This window comes from Phaethon aethereus (assembly GCF_964289735.1).
Source record: "Phaethon aethereus genome assembly, chromosome: 19".
NCBI classification, from domain to species: domain Eukaryota; kingdom Metazoa; phylum Chordata; class Aves; order Phaethontiformes; family Phaethontidae; genus Phaethon; species Phaethon aethereus.
Genome location: NC_138595.1, coordinates 9,024,273 through 9,048,770, shown reverse-complemented (window position 1 = coordinate 9,048,770; position 24,498 = coordinate 9,024,273). Strand labels below are relative to the sequence as shown.

The 24,498-nt window shown below is 41.4% G+C and overlaps 1 protein-coding gene across 1 annotated transcript in view; it reads right to left on the bottom strand.

Moving 5' to 3' along the window:
- Window positions 1–24,498, bottom strand: part of LOC309411863 (sphingosine-1-phosphate transporter SPNS2-like) — a gene marked incomplete at both ends in the record, with an annotated part of 133,011 nt that overhangs the window by 33,128 nt on the left and 75,385 nt on the right. The window contains 6 exons of the mRNA XM_082008618.1: window positions 1,045–1,110; window positions 7,939–8,128; window positions 9,541–9,693; window positions 10,866–11,008; window positions 13,633–13,699; window positions 15,922–16,073. Of these exons, the coding sequence (XP_081864744.1) occupies window positions 1,045–1,110; window positions 7,939–8,128; window positions 9,541–9,693; window positions 10,866–11,008; window positions 13,633–13,699; window positions 15,922–16,073 (771 nt within the window). The remainder of the gene's footprint in view (window positions 1–1,044; window positions 1,111–7,938; window positions 8,129–9,540; window positions 9,694–10,865; window positions 11,009–13,632; window positions 13,700–15,921; window positions 16,074–24,498) is intronic.

Here is a 24,498-nt window from a genome sequence, read left to right as displayed (position 1 = left end):
AACCTTGAACTTAAATCATAAACAGAACTTAAGCAGAAGCTTGAAGTTCTTTGCTGAATCAATATATCAACACCATTATCTTTACATCTAGGAATACTGAGCCAGATTGTTTTCCTGCTGATGTTTGCATAAGCAACAAATACAAGTCAAGGGAGTTTTCTATTGATGTCAGACTGATTATATTTTTAGTTTTGTCAACAAGCTGCCGAAAGACCCCAGGCAAGTCCTGTACTTTCTTTCTTTTTCATACAATAAGCAACAGGTAACCTCCCTCACAATGGGATTTCAACATGCAGTATCTTTGATAGGCTCCATACGTCTCTGATGGAAGCATTACAAACCATGCAAGGCTCTTTAACAAACATCCAGACTATTTCGTATGAAAATCTATCTGCTGAGGTCAGCTTGCCAATTTGAAAGACTTAAAAAGCTCTATGGTGGAAAAAGAATGGAAAATGAAGGACATGAGGTGAAAAGTCCCTGACAGTTTCCTCTTGGACAAAGTGGACACAGTCCAAAAATTCTTTATACTTTCTTTTCCTCTCTCCCAGAGGTGGTTTTCTATTGTGTATGTGTTGAATGGTAGGTTTGCTGGAGTTAAGCCAGAGAGAGAGGTAGATGGCTGCCTTTGTGGTCAGAGGAGGGAGGGAGGGAAGGATTTCCTATTGGAGAACAAAGCCTACTTATTGATAACAAAATCCACTAATGTGCTGACTATTAGGAAATGTTGGCTGATTTCTTTGCATATGGGGGATTGTGCAAAATACTTGAAATCTGGGGAAACTATTTGAACTCAGTAATGGTGTCCCTTCTGGACATTTTCTCTCCCTGGTGCTCAGAATGAAGGACAACAATCTTTTTCTTCCTCCCTCTATCTCACTTTCCTCTTCAGCAAGTTAAAAAAAAAAAAAAAAAGAAAGAAAAAAAAAGAATAGGCTGAAGTAGGGGCTGGGTATTTGGAAGAAATTGTGAACTTCAGGTTGTTCTTGCAAGCTGACAAACTGGCCACCAGAAGAGAAAGATGCTGTTCCAAAGTACACTCACCATTAGTATGTCTGCTGTGATAGCCCAGTTTGAAAACAGAAGAGTTTCTCCGATAAAAATGCAAATCTGTTGCAACAAAACACACAAAAAAGAAAAGATTTATTCACTTGACATTCAAGGGAAAAATAACCTGTCACAAACTTTCCTTTGTTGCTTATTTGTCTCAAACCTACGCAAAGGATTCTTCTGTACACAATACACTCCTGATTACTTTTGTGGTTTATCCCGAATATTAGAAAACTATAGATTTTCATCAGAGCTCGAGTGGGTTGGCCTGCAACTTCATTAGTGTAAATTGTTTATGATCTACAGAGCAGCTAAATAAAAGGCTGACACATTTAGTAGCAGAACAACATGAGAAGCCTGCAAGAAGAGACAGCTGTGGGCTTCCACACTTAAATCATTCTGTTCCAAAAAAGCCAGTTAGAAAAGGCAAGGCCACAACTCCCCAAAACACAGTCATTTTCATCACTAGGAATCAAGTTATGTGTTAAAGCTCTGTAGCAAACCAAATGAGGTTCTCCATGTGCAAGATCCCTTCCCTTCCCAATAGCATATTGCCGTCCTTTTTGAGGGGGACATAGATCTAGGCACTATAACATCTCAGCCGTTACACTGGTAACATCTATGTACAGTCAAGACAAGACTTAAGTATGGGTTTTGCAACATCAGTGTCTTAAGGTGAAATACAGTTCTTGACTCTGTGGAGATGGTCAATGAGATACATTAAACCACCTGTGTATGTAGTGGGATGAGAGCTTCTTTCTGTGGTGGTGTGGTATAAACAGCCACCACATACCCTTTCCACCTCAGGCACTCCCATCCCATACTGCCTTCTTAGCTGTGCTGGTACAATGGAGCCAAGCAGGGATTCAGAGCAGGAAACTGAGATGGGACAAAGAATCTTTTGTTGGGGGAGGTAGGGGAAGAGGGGCTTCTTTTGCTGGTTTTTAACCCAAATCAGTTCCATGGTGCAATTCACTAAACAGTTCTACAAACAGTTGTAGCAACTGAAGGACTGGAAATAATCAAGAGGAGAAACTAATTTAACCTGGCCTCATCATTAAATGTTCATCAAACTCAGTCCAACGGAGCAAGGGTGATGTGGCTTCAGGAGGAACATCGCCTCCATCAAAAAGCTTTTTACTCATATTTCAATCATGAAACTTTTCCTTTTATGTTGTATGTTAACAATTTAGTGAAGAAATTTAACAGAGAAAAAACAAGGACAGAAAAGCTTCCACCCTCATGTCTCCCTCTTCCTTTGTGTATTATGAAGAGCAGAACACATAGACAAAATGCTCCTTAAATAACCAGATTTGTAAAAACCAGCTTCCCCATTCCCCACCAGTAAGAAGGCAAGCAAAACTCCTTTAATCTCCCCCAAAGGTTGCTTTTTGCCCAGCTAACCCATTTCTTTTTGTGGCATCTAGAGAGAAAACATTACTCCTGGAATCCCTACTGGCAGTTAGAGATAACAGCTATAGAGATTTGGATTCTGGTAATTGAAGACTCCCCTATTAATTGCCTTATGTTCAGTTTTTGTTAGGTTGAATAGGCTAATATTCATTAATGAAACAAAGCCGGCAAGAAATACACAGTACACTTTGCTTTGAGGAAACACTCACAGATGGATGTTGTTTTGTGGTGTTCTTGTGAGCTCTGACAGACTTTGACAGTCATGGCCACTGCCCCGGTCCCTGCCGCTTGCACAGGCACAGTTTGGGGTGTGAGAAGGACCTCCAAAATTGGTAGCTATGTGACCACTGCAATTGTCTTTCCCCCACACGGGTTAAGATTGCCTAAATCCCTCAGGCCATCATGTCACTGCCAGGAATAGTTTGCTTTATTTATAGCAAGGCTTATGCATTGACCTAGAGAAAGCTTCCTCTATTTGTTTCTAAAATTGTCTGTTTCCCACACATTCCCCTTCCCTGTCCCCTCTTTTTGTGACTGGATCTGCTTCCTCTGTGATGGTGTCTGAGCCAGTCATTTCAGCCCAGCTGGGCAGCTAGGAAATCTCCTCGTTCCATTTTCCCCCTGTCCACTGGTCTTGAACTTGCCTCTCACTAGAAACGACAACTGCCAAGCTAAGAAACACAGATCAATGAATGAAGGTGCCGATGGGAGTTGAAGCCATGTGTGATGTAGCAAGGGCATACCAGAGCCCCAGGTGGGCTCTCAGGACCTGCTCTGAAATCTTTCCTACTACAACTTTGTCATCTGCTGTTGTTGGGGTTCTGTGGCTGGATAGATTAAATTGAGCTTGAGAAAGATGTAATCACACTTCTGAACGTGGCATCGATATGCCCTGCCTGTTCATACAATATTGCAAACAGGCAACTGCTTGCCTTGAGATTATATAAATTATATACACACACACGAACTGTTACACGCAGCAAGTAAAACTTGCCCCTTCTGCAGGAATTTAGCACAAGTCCCATAAATAAAAATCACTGAAATGCCACAAACTTCAGAGTGGCAACAAAACACCAGTTTTGAATTGTTGAATGTGTATTTCACCCAACACATTTCCATGAAACACGTGCTTAATATGTGGATGACTGGTAAAAGGAAAAGGAGAGCAAGAAGATGATCAAAAAGTAGGACAAAAGATACTAGTATTAAAAGAAGTCTGTCCTTCAGCTGCTAATGGGGATTTATAAAAATCAGTTCATCCACTGCATAAGGCATATGAGGATATGTGGCATTTCTGCTGGAGAGAGACTCTAGGGAGGCTTATTGTAAATAGGGCAGCCTCCAGAACAGATGAATAGCTCCTGAAATGGTCACGGTTTTGACCCCTGACACGCTTTTAGAAGCCTCATTTTACACTGAGATTTCAGCTCTAGAGATATATCCTCTCCTGAATCCAGCTGTGTTGTATAATACCTCACCATCTCCATGTGGTGTCCAGTTGCTTATCTGTGATGAGCTGATAGAAGTTCTATCCCCCTCAAGTCTTCTCTTTACGTGATCAGTTAGCAAATTCTGATTCACAAAAATGGCAAGTAGTTTCAGAATGGTCACACCAGCAGCTCTCACAGCAAGATCTAAGCAGGTTATAAACTCCTTCCACAGCTATTTGCAAAGTGCGTATCGGTCTACGTCATGATTGCCTGTATTTCTCTTTGAAATGGTGGGTAAGACTCTCACATGTACTCTTGAATTTGAAGCAAGTCTAACTCCATCTCAGTGTTGGGCAATATCAATGCCTCAGAAGTAGGTAAGTGACCAACACCATGCCAACAGAAAGTCCCTGGAGTTGAGCCTGAGATGCTGTAAAAGCTCTATGGGTTTTACTCTGGGAGTTGTTGTTTCTGTGAGATCATAAAACGTCTTTGAGGAATTGAAATAGATGTTGAAATCGAGGGTACAACAGGAACTTGGAACAGTGTCAAAAGGAAGGCAAAGCACAGCCTCTCTCTCCAGTCATTTTCAGTTTTAAACTAGTCTAAAATCTGCTGTTGAAATGTCTGAGTAGTGTGATACAATGATGCCATACAGCTAATGGGCTTCAAGAGACAGGTTTGAAAACCAACATTTCAAAAAGTACATATTTCAGAAAGAGCAGGACCTAAAGATATGAAAATTGCTGTTGTAAGGAGCTGGACTACAACACACATACACACGCCATAAGGAAAACAGAGTAAGAACTGATTGGACTACACAGCTAAGCAAGATAGTAAAAGATAGAAATACAAGTGTCTGGGCAGCTAAATGATACAGAACACTGTTTTATTCCACCTTTCCAGCCACTTCTACCACTGCCAATAATTTACTGGATTAGTACTAAAAGATTGGATGTAAAAAAGAAGTCTGTCTATCTGCTCCAGGTAGGAGTGGCTGCTACAAAACTGGAATAGCAGCTGCCCTCAGGGACCAAAACCACCTGGCAAGACAGGACTGAGCACGGGAGAAAAAGCACACACGTTCAGGGGAGGAAGAGAGCAGACAGTTGACAGCCTGTAAGGGACAAGGTGATCATGCCAAAGGATATGCAGGTCTCTGAAAAAAAAAACCCAAAAAACCCAAACAAAAACCAAAACACAAAAAGCCAAGAAATTAAAAAGCAAGGGCTCTGCTTATTCTTGCTGGAGTGCTGAACATTTCATTTATGCTGATGCCAGTAACAGTTGAAATTAAAACCTCTCAACTGTTAACTAGAGCGGGGAAGGGAGATGGTGATCTGCTGGCCACCACAGCTCAGTGTGAGAGAACACCATCTCATGAGAACACACCTAAATGCTTAAAAGTGATAATTTTAACGCTCTGAGCCAATATGGGGCGCAAAACCAGTAACCCTTCAATTTTAGCATGGTGTGATCAATGACAGAAATCTAAGGACAGTCACAGTACAGAAGGTCTGGAAATACCACCATGTTGGGGAACAGACATTGCTCTTGCCTTTCACAGTCACACAGAACTCAAGAATGCTGTTTCAGGATGAGCGCCAGGGCACAGCTGTGAAGGAAGCTATCAGAGATGAGAAAATCCACCCATAAATTTTATTGCATTCGTTCCAGAACAAGCTATTATCATGGATTTTGAGATAAGGAAGGTAACCTAGTCCATCATGCTGTCCTCCATATCTAGGTGTTCCAACTCCAGAGTCAGAGAAGAGTCTCTCCTTTTTTTTGGACCAATGAGACTTGAAACAAACAGCAAGGAGAAAGTGTTACACCATGCAAACTTGCAAGACAGGTCTCCTAGGGAAATAAAAGTGAATTAAACACTCTGGAAGTCTGTAAGACTGCAATAGCATTGAAGGGCATGGAAAAAACAAGGGCTCATGTTTGAAATTTGCCTTGAAAAGACAATTCAACTGATACATAGCACCACCATGACAAGACCCCGTATTATAAGACATTGGTAGCTCCAACATAAACCTGTTCTCTCAGTGGGGTTAGCACCTGTAACACTAACCAGCAACAGTAAGAGGTGTTGTGCCTTTGTTTTCTGTTAATATTAATTTATAGCAGATGGCTAGGCCACAGATCATCTAAGTCCAAGTGATATACAAACATTAATGATCTAAGCTATCCTGACCCTTTTTAAGTTAAGAATCCTCGTTTTTGCAGAGGCAAAACGAAGTTAAACGGCTGGCCAACTATCACGTGTAGAATCTATTATAGAGTTCAGCTCTCCGACTCCCCAGCTGGCACTTGAACTAGACTCTTATCTGCTTTCTATGCATCAAGTTTCCAGCAGCAGAGTAAGCATATTTAAGGCTACAGAGAGGCAGTGTGACCTGCAACAAACATATGCATCAGCAAATAGGCTGATATTCCTCATACCCCCTCCATATGCAGGTATAACTTCCTTTGCAAATCATTGACACTCTATTAGATTTACTGCTCATACATAATAAAAATAAATTGTTTCTAAGATTGGTTAAATAATACCATCTATATTTACATATTTACAGAATGCAGAATAGTCACATGGCTATTAAAAAAACAACTAAGGAAAAAAGATTAAAATAAGACCAAGAGCCACCTTTTGATGCAAAATTTTTGAAAAGCTTCAAAAGAAACTTTCTGCATAAAGAGACTAAACACCACAAATGAACATGTCTGTCATCAAGTCTGAGAAAGGAAAAAAAATCACAGGTCTGGCTGCACAGCAAGGTGGCGGGGAAGGGCAGGCGGAGAGATGTGACACTTGGAAACAGCTGATGATAAAAGGAAGGTTAATGCTTGGTCAACTCTTACAGGTTGTCTGAGGTGATCATTTTTCTGCTAATCAGTGAATCAAAGGTTAGTTCTAGACCATGACACAAACCAGAGGAACAAATCTCTTTCTGACACTTTCTAAGTAGTCAGAGTAGGCATTCTTGATTCTGTCTTAATATTTTTAAACTTCTGCTCTTTCTTCTTGTGTTTCCCCATAATGATTGGAAGCTATTGAAATACTCAGAAAATAACCACGGCTAGGCTAGTGCTAGAAACACAGAGAAACAAGGAACTGCAGTAGATTGGTTGTAGATTGTAAATGAATTCTCCTTGCTGGGTGGAGCATGCACAGCAATGTGGAAGCTAAAGGTGGGCTTTCAGAAATTATCCCACTACTCCAACTATCTCATGCTTTCTCTTCAAAAACTTCTCCCAGGTCCCAGGCTTCTCTCTATTACATTGAAAGGGAACCTGGAACCTGTTCAGTGTACTGGATTTCTACTCTCTACTGAAAGCAAGATTCTAGCCTGAGACTGGATTATTATACTTGAATTTTTCCTTTTCCCTTCAGTCGGTTTGTCTAGATCTATCTTATGTCTTTTTATATACTTCAATTACAAACATTCTGGGAGGAGACATATTTTAATCTGCATCTGTGCAGTACCAAGTATTGTGGGTTCCTGGGCTATGACTAGGACTTCCAGGTGCTATGGTAGTACAGATAACAACAAATTGGAATTGCACGGTAATTGCTATTGGTCTGCAGCAAGCTACCTAGTTATGGAAATTAATGGTACTTATAGGTAGCCAAAAGCATGCCCACAGACAAATTATACTGTAGTTATAATTTGGTACCACTGCAGCTACAATACTCTTATTGTGTAAGGAAAGAGGTCAATTTTCCTGTACCAAAACATTAGGCAAGAGCAACAGAGGTAGAGTTATAGATAAAACAACTCAAAGGCGCAGGGAATGTGCGCTAAATCCACAGCTCTAAATTCTGATGACAGTTAGCGAGGGGATACATAGTTGAGATATCGTTTTTCCCTCCAGGCACATCTAGATAGTGCCAAAAATGCCAAAGGGCAAAAATGAAGGACACTCAGAAGGGGAAAAGCAAGACCAATATCTTAGGTTTCCTGCAGGGGACAATGCATGCAGTCTTCTAAGGAGTTTGGTAGAGAGAGTGACACTGGCATATGCAAAGGATTATACTTACATAGGCTCCCACGATGCTGCTCTTGGCAGCAACGAAGATCAGACAGATGAAGATGGCTGATCCTAGCATGCCAACAGCACAGACAAGAGGATCAGCTCGCTGGGTTTTTAACCGGCACCATTTGGTTGCCCCAGCTCCTGTGATTACACCCAGGAAACCAGTGAAGCATGTGATTGCTCCGAAGATCAAGCTATTAAAAAAAAAAAAACATAGGCATTGATCAACACACAGAGAGATGCAAAGGGCTCATACTGCTTCTTTAGGTGGAACAGAGCTTCCTATCAAGTGCACTGCACAGGTAATTATGTATGCCCCAAATGAAATAACAACCTGCACATTGATCATGCAAAGGGGAGATCATGGACAGAGCAGGCACTGGGAAGCTTAAGGGAAAGGAAACCTAATAAGACGCTAAATATCAGTGACTTTCAACAGACTTTGACTTTCTAACTCCTTTCAGACTACTTCAAAGCAGCCTGATTAGATTATTTTGCCATTATGTTACACATTTGAAATGTGTTAATTTAAATTTGAAGAGCCAGGAGCTGTCAAGGATTCCCTGTGTTGTATGTACAGGACTTGGATTACAGAATGTTTGGTGAATACATTACAGTAGCTCCAGGGCAGCTCAAAATATAGGTGTCATCAAGGAGTGGAAAACTTCTCTTTGTAAACAGCAGATGGACAGTCTGACTGGAGCTGTATTTTCTGCTCACTGCATTTTTGCAGAATAGACTGAGACTGCCCGCTGGGTGCTCTAGTTGATGGTACTCCAAACCACTAAGTAGTTTACTTGAGATGGGATTGTGTCAGCTAGAGCAAGAAGGTTTTCCTAATACTATTTTCCCCTCACAAGCTAAAAAGCAAAAGGGCTGAAAAAAGGCAGTTTTTCATATCTTTTATTCACCTGGAGAAATGTTTTTTTTAGCATTTTATGTTTTGTGCCATCATGGTAAAGCACAAAACAATGAATTACTTTTCATAGCTTATGTGCCGCAAGTGATATTATACGACTGGGACTGAAAAACCAAACCACTGCATAATATCAAGTGATCCAGACCAAAGTGTCCCAGATCTCTGCACCATTTTTCAGCAAAACTCAGCACACTGTAGTATACAGAGCAATGGAACACAGTGAAGTCCTCCCTCACACAGAAATAAGTCTTCAGGGTCAGTCCCTACAGCCTTTAGGGGAACCCTGAGTTATAGTCACCAGCGTGGCTACCCAATCTGCCAGCTGATTCTGCTGCTATCACAGAAAACAGCGTGGGTCTTAAGAAACCAAATTCTCTCTCAGCTCTCCAAGCGTCTTCTAAGGCAAAGACAGCAGTCTCTTTTCTACTGCTGCACTATAGCCTGGGAACCAAGACAGAGCTGAGGTCATTGCTTCTCCCTTGGTTTGACTTCATGCAATGAAGAAAAGAAGAGAAATAAAACCTAGTTTACAATTGCGGCACTTCCTATCATTGTTGCAAAGACCTAGAGGAAATTACAGACATTCTAGTAACTTGACTCCGTGGGACTTGCCTGTTTCCTCTGGTAAATAAGCGCACCCCCCCGCCCTTTTCCCCCCTCTTTAAAGCAGTGGAGTATGAATCTCACCTATCTTTGGTGCCACAGGGCTGCGAGCTACAGGTCTCTGCTGTCTTCTGCACGACCTGTGCTCTGTGAAGGTAGAGAGGGATCCACATGCCAAGCGCCCCTGTGGCAAAGGAGACAGCTGAGGTGGCCAACGATGAGAACACATAGCTGCGGCTGTGGAGATGCAAGAGACAAAACCAAGAAAAGGTTTAGAGGGGAAAGTGGAAGAGCAGGAGCATCAGGATAGGAGCCAGTGCTTCAGTGACAAAACAGTGTTCCCCCATACTACCCACCTCCCTTTGCCAAGGAGCAGAGACAATACGAGGTACAAACCAATGGAGAATAAAGGGCATGGAATATTTCTTCGTATGTGTTGCTCCATTGATAATAGTGTACTCAACTCTTCAGAGGCGCTTCAGAGAGACCATTTTTCACAGGACCGTTTCAGGAGACAATCAGTACTTAGTCACTAAGACATGATGTGTGAACTACAGGGCTTTCACTATAATATCACCTGTTTACCTGGAGTACCAGGTTCACTTCTCTCTCCCCATACATGCCACCATGATTACTACTTGGATAAACTAACAAAATAAGTAATATAGAAATATTGGTAAGTTAACCATCATCACTTTTCATAGTCCTTTGATACTGGATGACAATACCAGGAAGGCATACTAGCCAGCAGTTCTAAAAATGAAGGACACTACAAGTTTCCCATCAGAATTCCTATGTAACACTGCATTCACAAATGTAAGTATTTACACATTCACAAGCTTTCTGGAAGCAAGTGCAGCTGCTTAAACACTTGTGAGCATTATGCACATATACAAGCACCCAAACATATTTTGCGCTCATGCATTCAGTCACATGTGGTTGTATAAACATATATATCTAAACTTGTCATGTAGTGCAAATTTTTGTGTATTTTCTCCTCTGAAATTGCTCTGGCATTTAACTCCCTTCTTCCCCTCAGAGTAGCTCTTTCCAGGAAGAAAAAAGATCTAAGCGTCTGAACAAGTGGCACAACAATTAATAAAGGAACACGGCAATTTCTACACTTCAAAAGCCTGAATTTGTCTGAAGTATGAGCCAAACAAAGCAGACTCTCTCGTAATATGAATTTTGGAAAGGTTAGAGCAAAAGCTGGAATCCTTCACTGTCATTGCAGTTGATACCTTGTGAAAATGTAACTGTGATTTTCTTTCCTAGGTCCACAGACTAAGCTTCCTGCAACACCTTGCACGTTGTCACTCGCCAGTCTCACAGCGCTAAGAAGTACAGGCCATTGGAGGTTCCAATTAAGCATCAGAGGCAAAGCATGCTTTTTACTAGAGTGCTCTTACTTTCTAATCAGTGCTTTCATGTCTCTTAGCCATGAGGTCCGAGCCTTCAGCTGTCCCCCAAGTTGTTCGACATTTCCTCTTTTAGCAGCAGGTACAAATATCAAGATGAGTGTCCCTGTTATCATTCCCAGGAGTGGAGATACCTGCAAGAAAGGAACAGGGAATTAGCACAGGAGTCAGCAGGGTTTGCTTTGACTAGTCGGGAAGAAGCAGATTACATTAGTTTCATTTCAGCAATTCAATTCTTTCCAGCTAGCCAGAATCTGAGCATACTGAGGCATCTGCTCCTTTCCTTCCTCCTTGTCATTCCCTGGACTTTATTATCTCACTCTGGAAGCATGCAGCTTTGGGAGTGCCCTGATTAAGACAGTCCATTTCTTTGTATTATTGAAGTACCAAGATTCATCTGAATATGGTTCTTCAGTGATGGTTAACTCTTCGGAAACCTACTCCCAACTGGGCTAACAGACCAACTAGTTTTGAGGACAGCATAGAAGCTTTTTAAAGCCAATGAGGCCAGGTGAAAGATTTCTGGATGAAGGGAGCATGCTGGTTTTGAAAATTGTTGCTTGACATGCATCCCCCCTTCCAGCTAACCCACAATGGCTTCCCATTTTCAGGAAGCTTCCTCAGAGTACCTCAATGTACAGCAGACCAAGAAACATTGAAAATTCAGGCTGGAAGATAGGAAAATGACAGTAAAGGTTAAGTTTCCTAGTTTTCAATCCTTTCTCCCAATCACTAGGCAAAAATACAAAGATCCCACAGTTTTTTGCAAGCTACAAACTTGATTATTGTTTTGACACTGAAATTCCATCATTGTCAGAATGCAAAATAGCTCCATTAGGAAAACAGGAACACAGATTTTCACCGAACTATCATCTCTTCTATACATGTCATTTAAAAAATAAATTCTTGTTAAAAAAAAAAAAAAGCTTCCAATAATAACCTGAGAATGGTCTTTACACCTGGAGCAGTGTTTCACGTCCAAAGATGACAAACCCAGAATTCATCTAGGTAAGGGAAGGCAAAAATTTTTCACATCTGGAGACTCAGGAAAATCCCTCCTCCAGGGATAAATGAAGCCTGATACAGTATCCTTATTACAGCTGAACACAAGACACAGCACTGGTAAAAAAAAAAGGAAATGCTGGGATTTTCTAGGGCCATATAATTTAAAGTCTCTTTGATTTTTATCTAAAGGCTTAATCCCCCAACAGGACAATATCCATTGATACTCAGTAATGCTCCAATGAAACGCTGACATTACTGCTAGAACCAGAGACAAAGCTGCCACTTGCCAATGTGCCCTTCTGTCTTCTTCAGCCCACTGAAGTACAGATTATTCCTGACCTCCCACAGATTTGGAGATCACAGGAGATCACAGAGGGAAGCACCACGTAGGGGAATCTTTCAGATCTTGCAGAAGCACACTAATTGCCACAGGGACAGAGGCTGCTTTACACTGATGTCTGGAAGCTTTCACCATGTGCTGGTTGACTATGAAAACAAAGCAATGCTGTCCAAAGCAACCATCATAGAAGTGTGCAGCTTGTGAGATTCCCCACAGTTTTGCACAGTCAGAGAATCATGCATCAGTGTTGTCATTTATAGTGGAATTCATGACCCCATAAGGGGTACAGCCTTGCAGACAGCCTGGATTTGTCAGGATAACTATGGAGACTTCATCTGAAAAGAAAGATGCTAGTGAAGATTTCTTTGCACAAATTAATCATTTGGGTTTTACAGATAGAAACAGCACTCCAATGTATCAACCTCATTAAAGCCCACACACCAGGAGGAAGGGATCTGGGGTTTCTTATTCCTTGTGCTGGCCTCTGCTCAAAAATTAATTTTACCCTTAAAGCATTTCTGCTATTGAATGAGGTAGCCATCCTCTTGATGTGAAGCTGTAGGCTATTAAACTTTTCATTTCAGCTTCACAGCTGGAAACGACCCTCCCTTCTCCTAGCTGCAGATGAACTGTTCACGGTGATTTTCCTGGCTTTGCTTACCCGTGCTGGACAGGGAGGGAATGGCCTGTGTCACAGAAGGGCACATTTGCTTGAGATGGGAACCCATGTATTTCATTGCCTGCTGTTATAAATGGTGCTGGCCTAAGCTTCATGAGATTCATTGCCTTCATGAAGTGCCAGAGCCAGAGAATGCACCTCACGGGGCCTCATGCCACCCAGACTCCCAAAGGTCAGAAAACAGTTCTGCTGGGCCACTTCCTCTCGGCTCTTCCAAGACATCTTTGTGTGCAGGATCTGTTTGTGCGTATGTGATTGGAGTGTATTATCTTTTCAACACATTTATCAAGGTCCCAAGAGGTTAAAATAGACGGAAACCGACTGTCTCAGGGCAGAAAAACAAGCGGAAACTGGAACAAAGTGTTTTTTCCTCAAAGCAGGAAGCCATTCTCAGAGTTTCTTGACAGCAGGGGACTGAAAGACTGTTGAGTTGATTTAAGGCCAATGACTCGTCTTCCCATCCTCATCAAGAAATCATGGTTGACTGATAATAAAGTGATTAGAAAGTTCTTGGTCCCAGGTACGGAAAAAAAAAAAGTACAATGAGCCAGAACCACATACCTTTCCCATTTGCTTAGAGAATGCATCTGCTATGTGCTTAATATCCATAGATGTAATTTCCAATCTTTTACCTTCTATATATAATTACAGGTTGAGGAATTGTGCAATAGAACTCTTCTGAACACTGATCAACCGATGCAACTGTCATTTAGATGTTATTAAGAGTGGCTTACCCGCAACGCCCAGTGCCAGTCTCCAGCGACTTGCTTCACACTTGACCCGGTGATGTATCCCAAGCCACTGCAAGAAACACAAAGATGAGAGTAAGTCAGAGCTTTAACAGAGTACCACAAACGCAGCTGTTGTAAATGAAAATAAAAAGAGGCACACAGTCATGTCCCCTAGGTGCTCTTCTCCTGCAGGAAGAAACACAGGGGATGAAGCGGATGGTGGCTAATACGCAACTCTTCCCAGCACTGCTGGTCTAAAAATGCTCAAAATCTGATGAGAATTTGGACACTGACCTCAAGTTTATAGCTGACCTTTCAATCTACAGTGGATGGAAACAAAGCCTCAAAAAGAATTTATTTCCCAATTTAATTTCTACATCAGGCCTTTCTGTGCACCAATATGAATACTTAACAATTTTACATTCAAGCTCTCAATTAAGAAATGCCTTTCAAGGACCGTATTCCACCATTACTTTTTTTCCTTGACATTTAATAGTACTTGGTTCTAATTACCCATGAAGAGACCATTTTCCCTAAACTTGTAAGAAAAACCAAGAAGAATATGCAAGACAGTCTGATGGGAGAACATCAGACCTGAAACTTGGAAATCCACTCGGAAGACAAAAGAACAACAGGACCTTCAGCCACATGCTGAGAATTACACTGTGGTAACAAAAAGTAGCTCACAAGAAACTAGATAATGGTGAATGTAGCCACGCTTCCCTCAAGTGAACTGAACAGAAGTGAATACCCTTTTTTCAAAACCTCTGCATTTGTTGCTGAGATTGCCTTGCCTAAAAGTTGCCAGGACTGCTGTGGGGCAGCTGTCAGCCATCACATGCCTTTGTTGAACAGTCTGATAAGCTTTGGAGGTTGCCATCTATAATGACCCCAAAACTGGGCTTTTTACACAAACAAGCCCCCAAATCAAACCACAGATCCACACCTCTGTTGGATATTGAGATAATGAAGTCCCAGAATCAGGCTCAGCAGGATGAATATTTGTCATTTCCTGCTATCCATAGTTCACTGAATTCTTTATGTAAATACTTGGCATCCTTGGCCCTCTTGGGAAAATATTCTTCTCACCAGTTAAGGACTTGGCTATCTCTTTTTCCTCAAGAGCAAATTTGTGAGTTTGATCTCAGAGATGAGTGCTTTAAGTTGTAAAATGCACCACCCTAAACTGGAAGTTCTTCCCCGAGTTCAGGTGGATTAAACTGCTGCCCATGTTTATCCTGCTGGTAAGGAACCTATGATGCCACTTTTGCACAGGATGCTGTCCAGCTCCGGGAATCGGTATGCAAACTATGCGAATCCACCCTGCCTACAACCTTCACAATAGAGGGTCCACTGTTATTTAAAAAAATCTCTCCTGTCCCAGCAATCAGATACTGCACTGGGCTGATAAGGGGACTCCACTGAAAGAAAGTGCCAGAGGAAATATCTACTCCAAATCTGATTCTGTCTGTTGCTTTCATCAAGCATCTACGGGCTTGGCTGTTCTCTGCCATCCTGTGTTAAGACTGAGTGTGAACGATCATTACAGTTTCTCTCTTCAGCCTTGTTGTCTACACTAGACTTCACAATTTCTACTAATTGATGTTTCAGCGGCAAGAGCACTAAAATGGACTGGCCACTGCTATTGCAACTACCAAGTCATCTAAGATTGGTTTAGTAGCATTTTCCAAACTTAGTCAGATTGGCCAAATTCAAGGTTGGGCAGAATTTGAACCTAATCTAAAAGTGTATTTTTAAAAGCCAAAATTTCAAATTGTATATGTTATATAGCATACTCCTCTTGAAACCTCCGATATGTAAACTGTCACATAGAAGCAGGTACCCATTTGCTCACTTTTGAAAACTCAGCCCAGTATCTCAAGAGATCTTGATTTCACAGTAACCTGAAAGGCACTGCCTAAAAACGGCCTAGATCTCACATGAATCAAAGCAACAAGTCAGAGAAGCAATATAACATTATTCAAAATGATAGTTTAATTTAATAATGCTAAAAAAAGTCAGCTAAAATATTTTGATTCCACTTCCACCCCACTGCTGTAAAAAAAATAAAAATCCTTCCCACGAATTCCCAAAAGTCACACTTGAACCAGTAACAGTGCTAGAAAAAGAATCCAATTCCTGCAACTAATTAGTCACTGCTCACAATATTTTCCTGCCTAAAACATTCCAACCAAAGACACAAGAACTATCATCATTAGCAACTTCAGATCTGTGTGAGCTTACTTTGAGAGAAAAGCTAAAACCAGATGAAAGAAGCGTCATGTCACTTACCTGCCAAGAGGAATTGCAAAGTAGAAAACAGACAGCATAAGGGTCCTCGTGTTTTTGGTGAAAAGGTCTCCTATGATGGTTGGTGCAATAGTGGAGTAACTTGCTTCACCGATGCCAACCAAACCTCGTGAGAGCACCAGCAGCCAGAAATACTGAGAAAAGAAATAAAACACCTTAGCAGGTCCCCCCTTGTCTTTTTGAATTCAGGATGGACAACAGTGAAAGGTGCGCAAACAGGAAAACAGGAACACATGTGACTGGAGAGTGACCTTGTACACATTTATTTTTTAAAACCTCAGGCTCTTTTCATTTGCCTCTTGCTGTGGAGGAAAAGGTATTTTTTGTGAAGATTGAAAGGTATGAAAGAAAAGTAATAATAATACATGTTAACCCAGTGACACCCAAGAAGATATTTCTAATACAGGCAGAAGACATGCAGTTTATTCTTGGGATGCAGCTCACCCTTGCTAAGCCCAAGTGCCAGCAAACTGCATTGACAGAGGGAGGTGTGGGGAGGCGGGCGAGTGTAACGAATCCTGCTCTCAGATCCAGAAAAAACAATACCCGCCAAGCAAAGCGCCAACCTCCCCAGCATGCCAAGGGACAAGTTAAGACTGGTGAAATCCTGAAGGTTCTTCAAGGCTGTGAAAGAGTTGAACCTCCAATCCCCTAAATTCTCCATTTTCTCCTTGATTAGAAGCTACTTAATAAAGGAAATGCAACAGTGCTAAGCACCTATTCTCACTCCACTTGCCTTGGAAAAAAGCATCAACCGCCCCTTCACAGCAGGAAGGCAGAGTAAGTCAACACTGAACACTTCTGAAAAACCTCAGGGTACAATCTGAGCTGAGATGGACACAGCTACAAAGAAATAAGCCTTGAGCTGTACTGTGAAGCATAGGAGCATCAGTGTGCTCAGTAGGTAGTACCACCAGCTGAAGGATTCAGTCGTACAAGGCAACAGCACAGCCTGCAAAGGCATTAAGCTGCCCAGAGTAAAGGGCAATCCAACCGGATGAGGAGAGGGACTCAACATTCAGCACAACACAATCGAAAATGGACAAAAAGGAATTGTTCACCTAACAGAATTTTCTTCATGGCCCATTTCCCTGTTCCAGCCAACACTTTCATAAACTGCAAGGACCTGATTTTCAAGCCGACCTCTTTCAGCACACTTGCAGTTTTCTGGGTGCTGCTGTGTGAAGGCGCAAGGCACAATACTTTGATGCCTAAATACCTGATACATGAGCACAATCAAGTTCTCAGACATGTAAGCAGCTTGAGCTACACCCAGAAGTAACTGCAGGTGCAGAAATTAAACAATTGCAGAAAACTGTGAGCCCAAGGAAATTATTTCTACAAATGTACCCTCTACAAATTCTCAATTTACTGTTACTATTCTACAGAACATTTGTGAGAAAACCAGCAGAGGTTACGACATGTCCTTAAACACAAAGTGCTTTGAGAACAATTAGTGATTACTGATTCCCCTTCTACAGATGAGGAAATGCTGAGTTACAGGGAAGCGATGGACCTTGTGCCCTGCAGCAAAGCTAAGCCAGAGTACAGGGCTCTCATTCACAAATATGGAAAATGCCATGCAGACATCAAGACACGTGCACCAGCCAAAAATCCACTACTGACACATTTTCATTGTTTTCCTCACAGTAATCCTGTGGTTGAAAAGAATTTCTTGAGGATTCCTATAGTCACACAAAATAAATACTTTTGTGCACTCTTCACTTCCTCTTATTTTGACGTAAATTCTGCATCAATACCTATTTTCTGAGTTCCTTGTTTGCTGGCAGGGCGTTAGCAGTGCTGCTATCATTCATATTATCTCCCATTAGCTGCACATACGTAACAGACACAGGTGGGTGTATGCAGAAAGGGCAATACTGTGACTCAAGCTTTTTAATTTATGCAATTACCCAATGCTAAACCACTCCACTGCAGAAATATGCTGACAATGATTGGTGCACAGGTAACCAATGTATTTGGAATGAGCAACAGTATTTATAACATGCTGAATGACTTAGTCACGCAGAATTAGAAAGCGAGGGAACTGGAGGCTGATTTTGGTTTCTTAAGAGGTTGAGATCCGGATCACATAGAGGGTGACAGGCAAAATAGCCATCTGCCAGACCTGGAATGAGTATGTAGACACTACTAGTTACACCTGCAGAATGACAAATTTGCAAATGTACTGGATGTTCCTAAAATTTGAAATATCTACATAAAAATTATGCAAGTTTGAGCTCACCAGCCAGTATCATTCCCAGTGAATACACTGACTGGACAGGAATTTTTTCCAAATAATGCTGTTAAAGATTCCTCTTATAATCCCTGCATAAAGCAGGAAAACTGTACAAAAATTTCCTGTTGTGGTGAAGAGTGAGGTATTGAGGTTCCATCAATACCACTGAATCAGAGACCCAATACAATGAAATCATCTGCAACAAGTAACATGTTTATTCTTCTCCCCCAGTTCCTCCTTGAATCCTCCTCCTGAGCTTATCCCATGCTTATACACTCCAAATAGCTGTTTAATATTCAAACTATGTTCTCTGAAGCAGCAGTATCCAAATTTAAGTCATGAGATGCTGAATTCAGTTGGCAATAAAAGCAGTCTTATAAAAGCATGATCTACATAAAGACACAAATGGTATTGCCCTTCTGAGGTGATATATTCGAGACTACAGACAATGCAGCTATTTAGGTGTAACAACTAGGCAAAATATACATCAGACTAAAACAATATTCGGGAATTATTTGTAATCAGGTCTACGCTGTGCATGGTTTTAGAGTGCTATATCTAGGATTAAAGACCTAATGCCTCTTCTTATCTTGCTGAAAGATCTCTTCTGGATCTTTGGCTGGCACACATCCTATTGAAACCTCTACAACAAAATTATGCAGTAATTTGTCACATTAAGCTAGAACCCCCAATCTTCTAATCAGTCAGTCAAAATTAAGTTTTTATCATCTCTGAAGAGGGATAGCTGGGTAGCTCCCCAAGACAAAATGTTGTCCTTTCAGAGAGAGGCCTAATCATTTCATTTTTCATATAGGAAGAAAAAAACCAAACAAAACAACTCCAAAATTCTTACACTGCTACTCATTTGGACCACAGACATACCGTGAACCACTTAGAAACCGGTCCCAAAACCACCGTGTGTGCAACACAGACAACTGCTATTTTTTTGTGTGTGTATTTATATACACATACACCCATAAGCACATTTCTCTCTGAGTGTATGAGAGCACAACAACCAACATAAACAAATGGGAAAGTCAGCTATTACCCAGACAGTGGAAGCACCGTTCTCCTCCACAGCCATAGCAGGACACTTCTACCATCTCCTCTGCACCAGATTTTCCCCCAAGTGCTTTTTCCTCTCTCCCCTACCCCAGGATTCTCAGCAGTTTAGTAAGACAAAAAGGGCTGACACCAGTCAAATTCTTCTCTCAATTATCTGTGCTTAAAAGCAGTACAGGCAGCTAAGACTTGTAACTGAATTTCACTGTTCCCCAAGCAGGAACAGATATATATTCAAGCAGTTTATTCCTTTCCACATTACTTTGGAGATCTTCTGTAATTTGTTCATCTGTGCAAATAGTTCTCACTCTGACAGGAAAATTGAAAACACCTCAGACAGCCTTCAGCACCTGAGCTTTTCCATTGGTTAAGTCCAGCAATCTCAATACTTCAGTGTCTTCACTGGGTCAGTGCCTGCAACAAAGTTTTCTGAAACAAAGAGTTATTATAGCAAACAATTTATTTATGTCTTTAATTTTGGTTAGCAGCCATGTCAGCGATGTCTGCACCTCCATGAGAGCTTCTCACATCTCCTGGTTTGTAGAGAGGCAATGGTTTTCTTCGAATGACTGTATGACAAAAATCCCCCTCCCTGCCTGTGCTTCAGCCTAAAGCGCTACAGAGAGTATCGCGGTCCCAGCCACGCTGCAGCAGGGCTCCTGGGCACCAGCTTGGATGCGGATGGCTGGAGAGGTGTTATCATACAACATGACTGCTATGAGCTCTGGGCGTAGTTTGTGATGCAAAGGTGCTCCGAGTCCCCTTCTCCAACTTGTATGTGCCACAAAGCAGCTGATGAGACCACAAGCCAGGGAAGATTCCAATATACAATAAACTATCAGCATATGGAAAGAATGGTGGCTGCCAGAGACCCAGAACTGCCACAGTGTTCCAGGGAATTTCCCTTCAAGAGATGCCATCAACAGAAACTAGCACACAGAGAAAGCACTCATATGTGCGTATGTGAGGTAGGTAAGTCAATGGACCTGCTCTCCTCCCATCTCTTAACGCTACGGGAGGAAAAATATGCCTTAGTTCTAAAGCTGAAGACTTCACTATTTTGTAATTTGAAGACTAACAAAGCCAAACAAAAAAGAAACCAAATCCCCCAAAACAGATACGAATTTTGGAAGGGATACAAATCCTTATGCCTCAGGCAATGCACCAATCACTAACAGGAATGCAAAACCTACTAATTTCTAAATTTCTTAAACTATCAGTGAAGCATAGGCAACAGCAGCGACAGATCATGGGGTCAGATGGCCCTGCTCTGATTGCTGTTGCCAATGACACCATCCTACTAGAAGCTATAGGCGTGACACAAACTTTCCAGAATTTTCATCTGAAAAAAGCTTTAAACAGTTGAGTTAAATATTTATAATATGCCAGATGATAGTTCATGTACTTTCTCTGCAAAGTATGACATAGTTTATATTCACATTCTCATATTGACTTTCCTCTCAATCTCATGCACACATAAATGTTTGATGGCCTAGGACACATGACTAGCTTTAATCATGTTTGGACAAACCTCTTAATTATACATTTATCCCAGTTGCATAGGCCATTGAGAGAGTAATACATGTTTTAATAGGTCTAATTACAGCTTTAACTTCTTTTTCCTTTTTTAATTAGTTAACAAAAGGAAATAAGCCACAGTTCTCTCAAAGATTAGCTGTCAGTGATAAACCTATAATCTGCCAAATATGTGTACAACTCTGAGCCACCAGATTTACCGTCTAAAGAATCATATGATCCTTAAGCTTCAGTTATTAAGTATTTGCATTTGAATGGAATAGCTTGTAAGGGTCTCACAAAACGAGCTGAACACATGCTTCTTTCAGATTAGGGACACACGGACCGATGGGATCACACAGATACAGCTAACGTAGTACACGTTACTCGTATGGATGCACAGCACCCTTGCAAGCCATGCTTTGAACTGATATTGCTAGTCTAAAAGAAGGCTCTTCCATACAGCTACAGCAACTGCACCTGCACCCTTTCCTGTATGAGGACATTGAGTTAACCTCCTACGGTTTCTACATTTAGCTTCTGTAAAAGAGGGCTCAGCACCTTGAAATGCCACATTTGAACTGCTGAGGTTTGCCATGTTTTCCTTCTTTTATTATATAAACATTATGCAGCAAACAAGGATATAGAATCAAGGTTTGCATCCTTGGAAAGACGACATGGGTAAGGAAAACTATCCATGCCACCAGGCAGCTAGGATTGCCACACAAAGCCTAAAATACATGTCTGTGGAATGACAATAAACTAAGGAGAAAGCATTGGGATTGATTTAATGTACCCAAGTTTCTAGCGTAAACTGAATTGCACTGTACTGCAGTTACACTCTTGTATTTCTACAGCTGGCAGGGTCTTGCACCAACAACATCCAGGGTACCACAGCAGTCACAAGTGATCAGTTAGATCAGCTGAAGATAGATAAATCTGAAATACTGCAGGAGTCAGCTCACCGAAGTAAAACCCACAGGGCTCAAACATATGTTCAAGGGCTGCACAACAGTGGTCCCTTTTGACAGCTACACTCATGTGCAAGCATTTGCCTTTCCCGAGCAGAACCTGTATTTTCTGGCCAGGCAAACACCATTTCCTCTTGCACTCCACTAAGTTTTCCCAACCGTATCAGTGCTTTGCAGGTTAAGTGGTTAGAGACGACACACCACACCCTCCACCACAGGTACAGTGTAGATGAGCCATTAACCATGACGCAGACCAAACCAGGAACATGCTTCTGGGTATCAGTATTGTGACTAAGAGCATTGGCTCCTGTAAACTTAGCGTTCAAATTCCAGCTCGTTAGCTGAGAGTCACTAGAAGACCTGAGCAATGGCATGACATTATAAATGCAGGTGACATATTTGCTGAAGTACTAAACACTCCATTTCTCTTAGCCCTCCCAGTAATGACAGGGGCACATTTAAGAACCTCAAAGTTTCCAAGTCAAACAAGGACATTGACATATCATGAAGGACAAGAGGACATTAAATGATGATGTTCATGTTTTAAATTCCATTCTGTGTCTGGATAGATGACAAAAGCTATAGCAGAATAAATAAGCCTAAATACATCTTCCACCTCTGTGCACCCCTAAAGCTTTACAAATTTTGAACACATATAACCAAGGCACATGGCTTCCGTTGGTAGATACAAGTCCTGGGTCCACACACTTGTTCAGAATGGTGCGTCAAATCTAGATGCAGACCACAAAGTCACAGGCCCTACCTTCTCAAATGTGAATGGTTCTAACTCTCCTTTAACAAAAGAGGAATAAATATTGTAAAGAACTAGCCAGGGTTACATATTTAGTACCGGTGAATTGTTCCATGCCAGTCCTGAAGAATACGTCTTCCTGTCAAGTCCAGCCCAGATTTTTAAGTAACTGAATATTCATGCCAAATTTTGGCCTTTTGATATCTTACAGTTTGGAAGATCTCCACACAGGAACAAAGGAAGACGAGTAATCTACCTTTATCTACAAGTAATCTTAACTAATCCCTCATGGGGATTGCCAGTAGAAAGACCAAAATACAAAATAACATGGGGTGAGAACGGTTTACTGTGACGTTCCGTTGGTTGGTACTTTTCTCCCCCACTAAAAGTTTGGGTAAGCATTGTTTCCAGGATTTCCTACAACCTAAAGGAGTTGATTATGTTTAAACTCTGGGTGGCATAGATAGCAACTAGCCAGGGTACATGATTGGAGCCTGGTTGGTGACAGGTTGATGAGTTATCAGCTCTGACGCAATGCTGTGAGCCATAAGCATTTTATCTGTTTTCTGTAGAGATACAAGTACACTTAGAGGTTCATGCTACAGTTACCTGTCTGATAAATGTAACTATAAACTACTCTTCTCACCTCCAACAGTATGTTTTTCCCTTATCAGACGTGAGTCATGCTGGCAAGGTAGCCTAGGGGAGATTCACTGCAGTTGCTGGTTCTTTTGCCATTTGGCCCACTGCAGAGACATGATTGTGTTTAGACTCCTCTTTCTTCCCTCACTGTGCATGTCATCACTTACCCGTAACTACTTTTCACTTCCCATCTCTTTACAATCACAGGTGCCTTTTAAGTCACTACTGCACACAACACTTCCCATAACTTCTATCACCAGTGGATTTAAGTTCTACAGTTTCCTCTCTCTGAATTGAACTCTTGATGCCAAGCCTGACTTTCATCACCATTTTCAAACTACTCTTCTCCTTTGCATGCACGTCACAGAATCAGAGACTAGTTGAGATTGGAAAGGACCTCTGGAGGTAGTCTAGTCCAAGCCACTGATCAAAGCAGGGTCAACTACAACATGTTACTCAAGACCATGTCCAGTTGAGTTTTGAATATCTCCAAGGATGGAGAAGCCACAACGTCACTGGACAACCTGTTCCAGAGCTTGGACATCCTCACAGTAAAAACATTTCTTCTTCTTAAGTTTAAATAGAATTTCCTGTATTTTAGTTTGTGCCCATTGCCTCATCTTTTCATTGGGAACTGTTGAGAAGAAAGAGTCTGGCTCCATCTTTACTGCCTCCTATCAGGTATTGATATACACTGAAGCAGCACTACAGGCTCTCCTAGGGATAGAAGCACAGTTCTAGAGTGAGGATGCCACTTTAGCAAAGGTAAGCTATTCAAAATCTCAGTTAAATCCATATGGCAGACACCACCTCATGTACTGTGTCTCTGTTGCACTCACCCTAAGCAGGTTTTTCTTCACTTTGTTTCCCTGAAGCCTGCTTGGCATGGGAAGTATAGAAGTTTAAGTATTTGCGTCCAATGAAGGACGCTTCTCTTACCCAAAGGTCTTCCCCTGAACTCTGAATGGCAGATCACTAACACTGAAGTGAAAATGCCCTGGGCCTTCCTTCAAGTCTGTACACATTTTATTCACACATTCACATTTGTTTTATACACACATGCTTATTATATGATGCGTAGAGGCTACAAGCATGTTATAGATAAGATTGGTACACCATGTCAAGATTTAATTAGCAAGCTACTGAGTTATTGAAATCTTATTACACTTGATTAATCATTTGCTTAAGGGTCAATATATAAACCCTTTGCAATTAGGATGGACTTACAGTATAGCTTCTAAAGCAGTTCTGATTCTTCTATAGCATCCACCTACACTATATCAAACACTTTAAAACTTCAGGTCATTTTGGATGCACTAAGTGTCCTACCAATTCTCAGCTCTAAGCACCTAACCTTTGAAGAATTCCCTTTTGGGAAA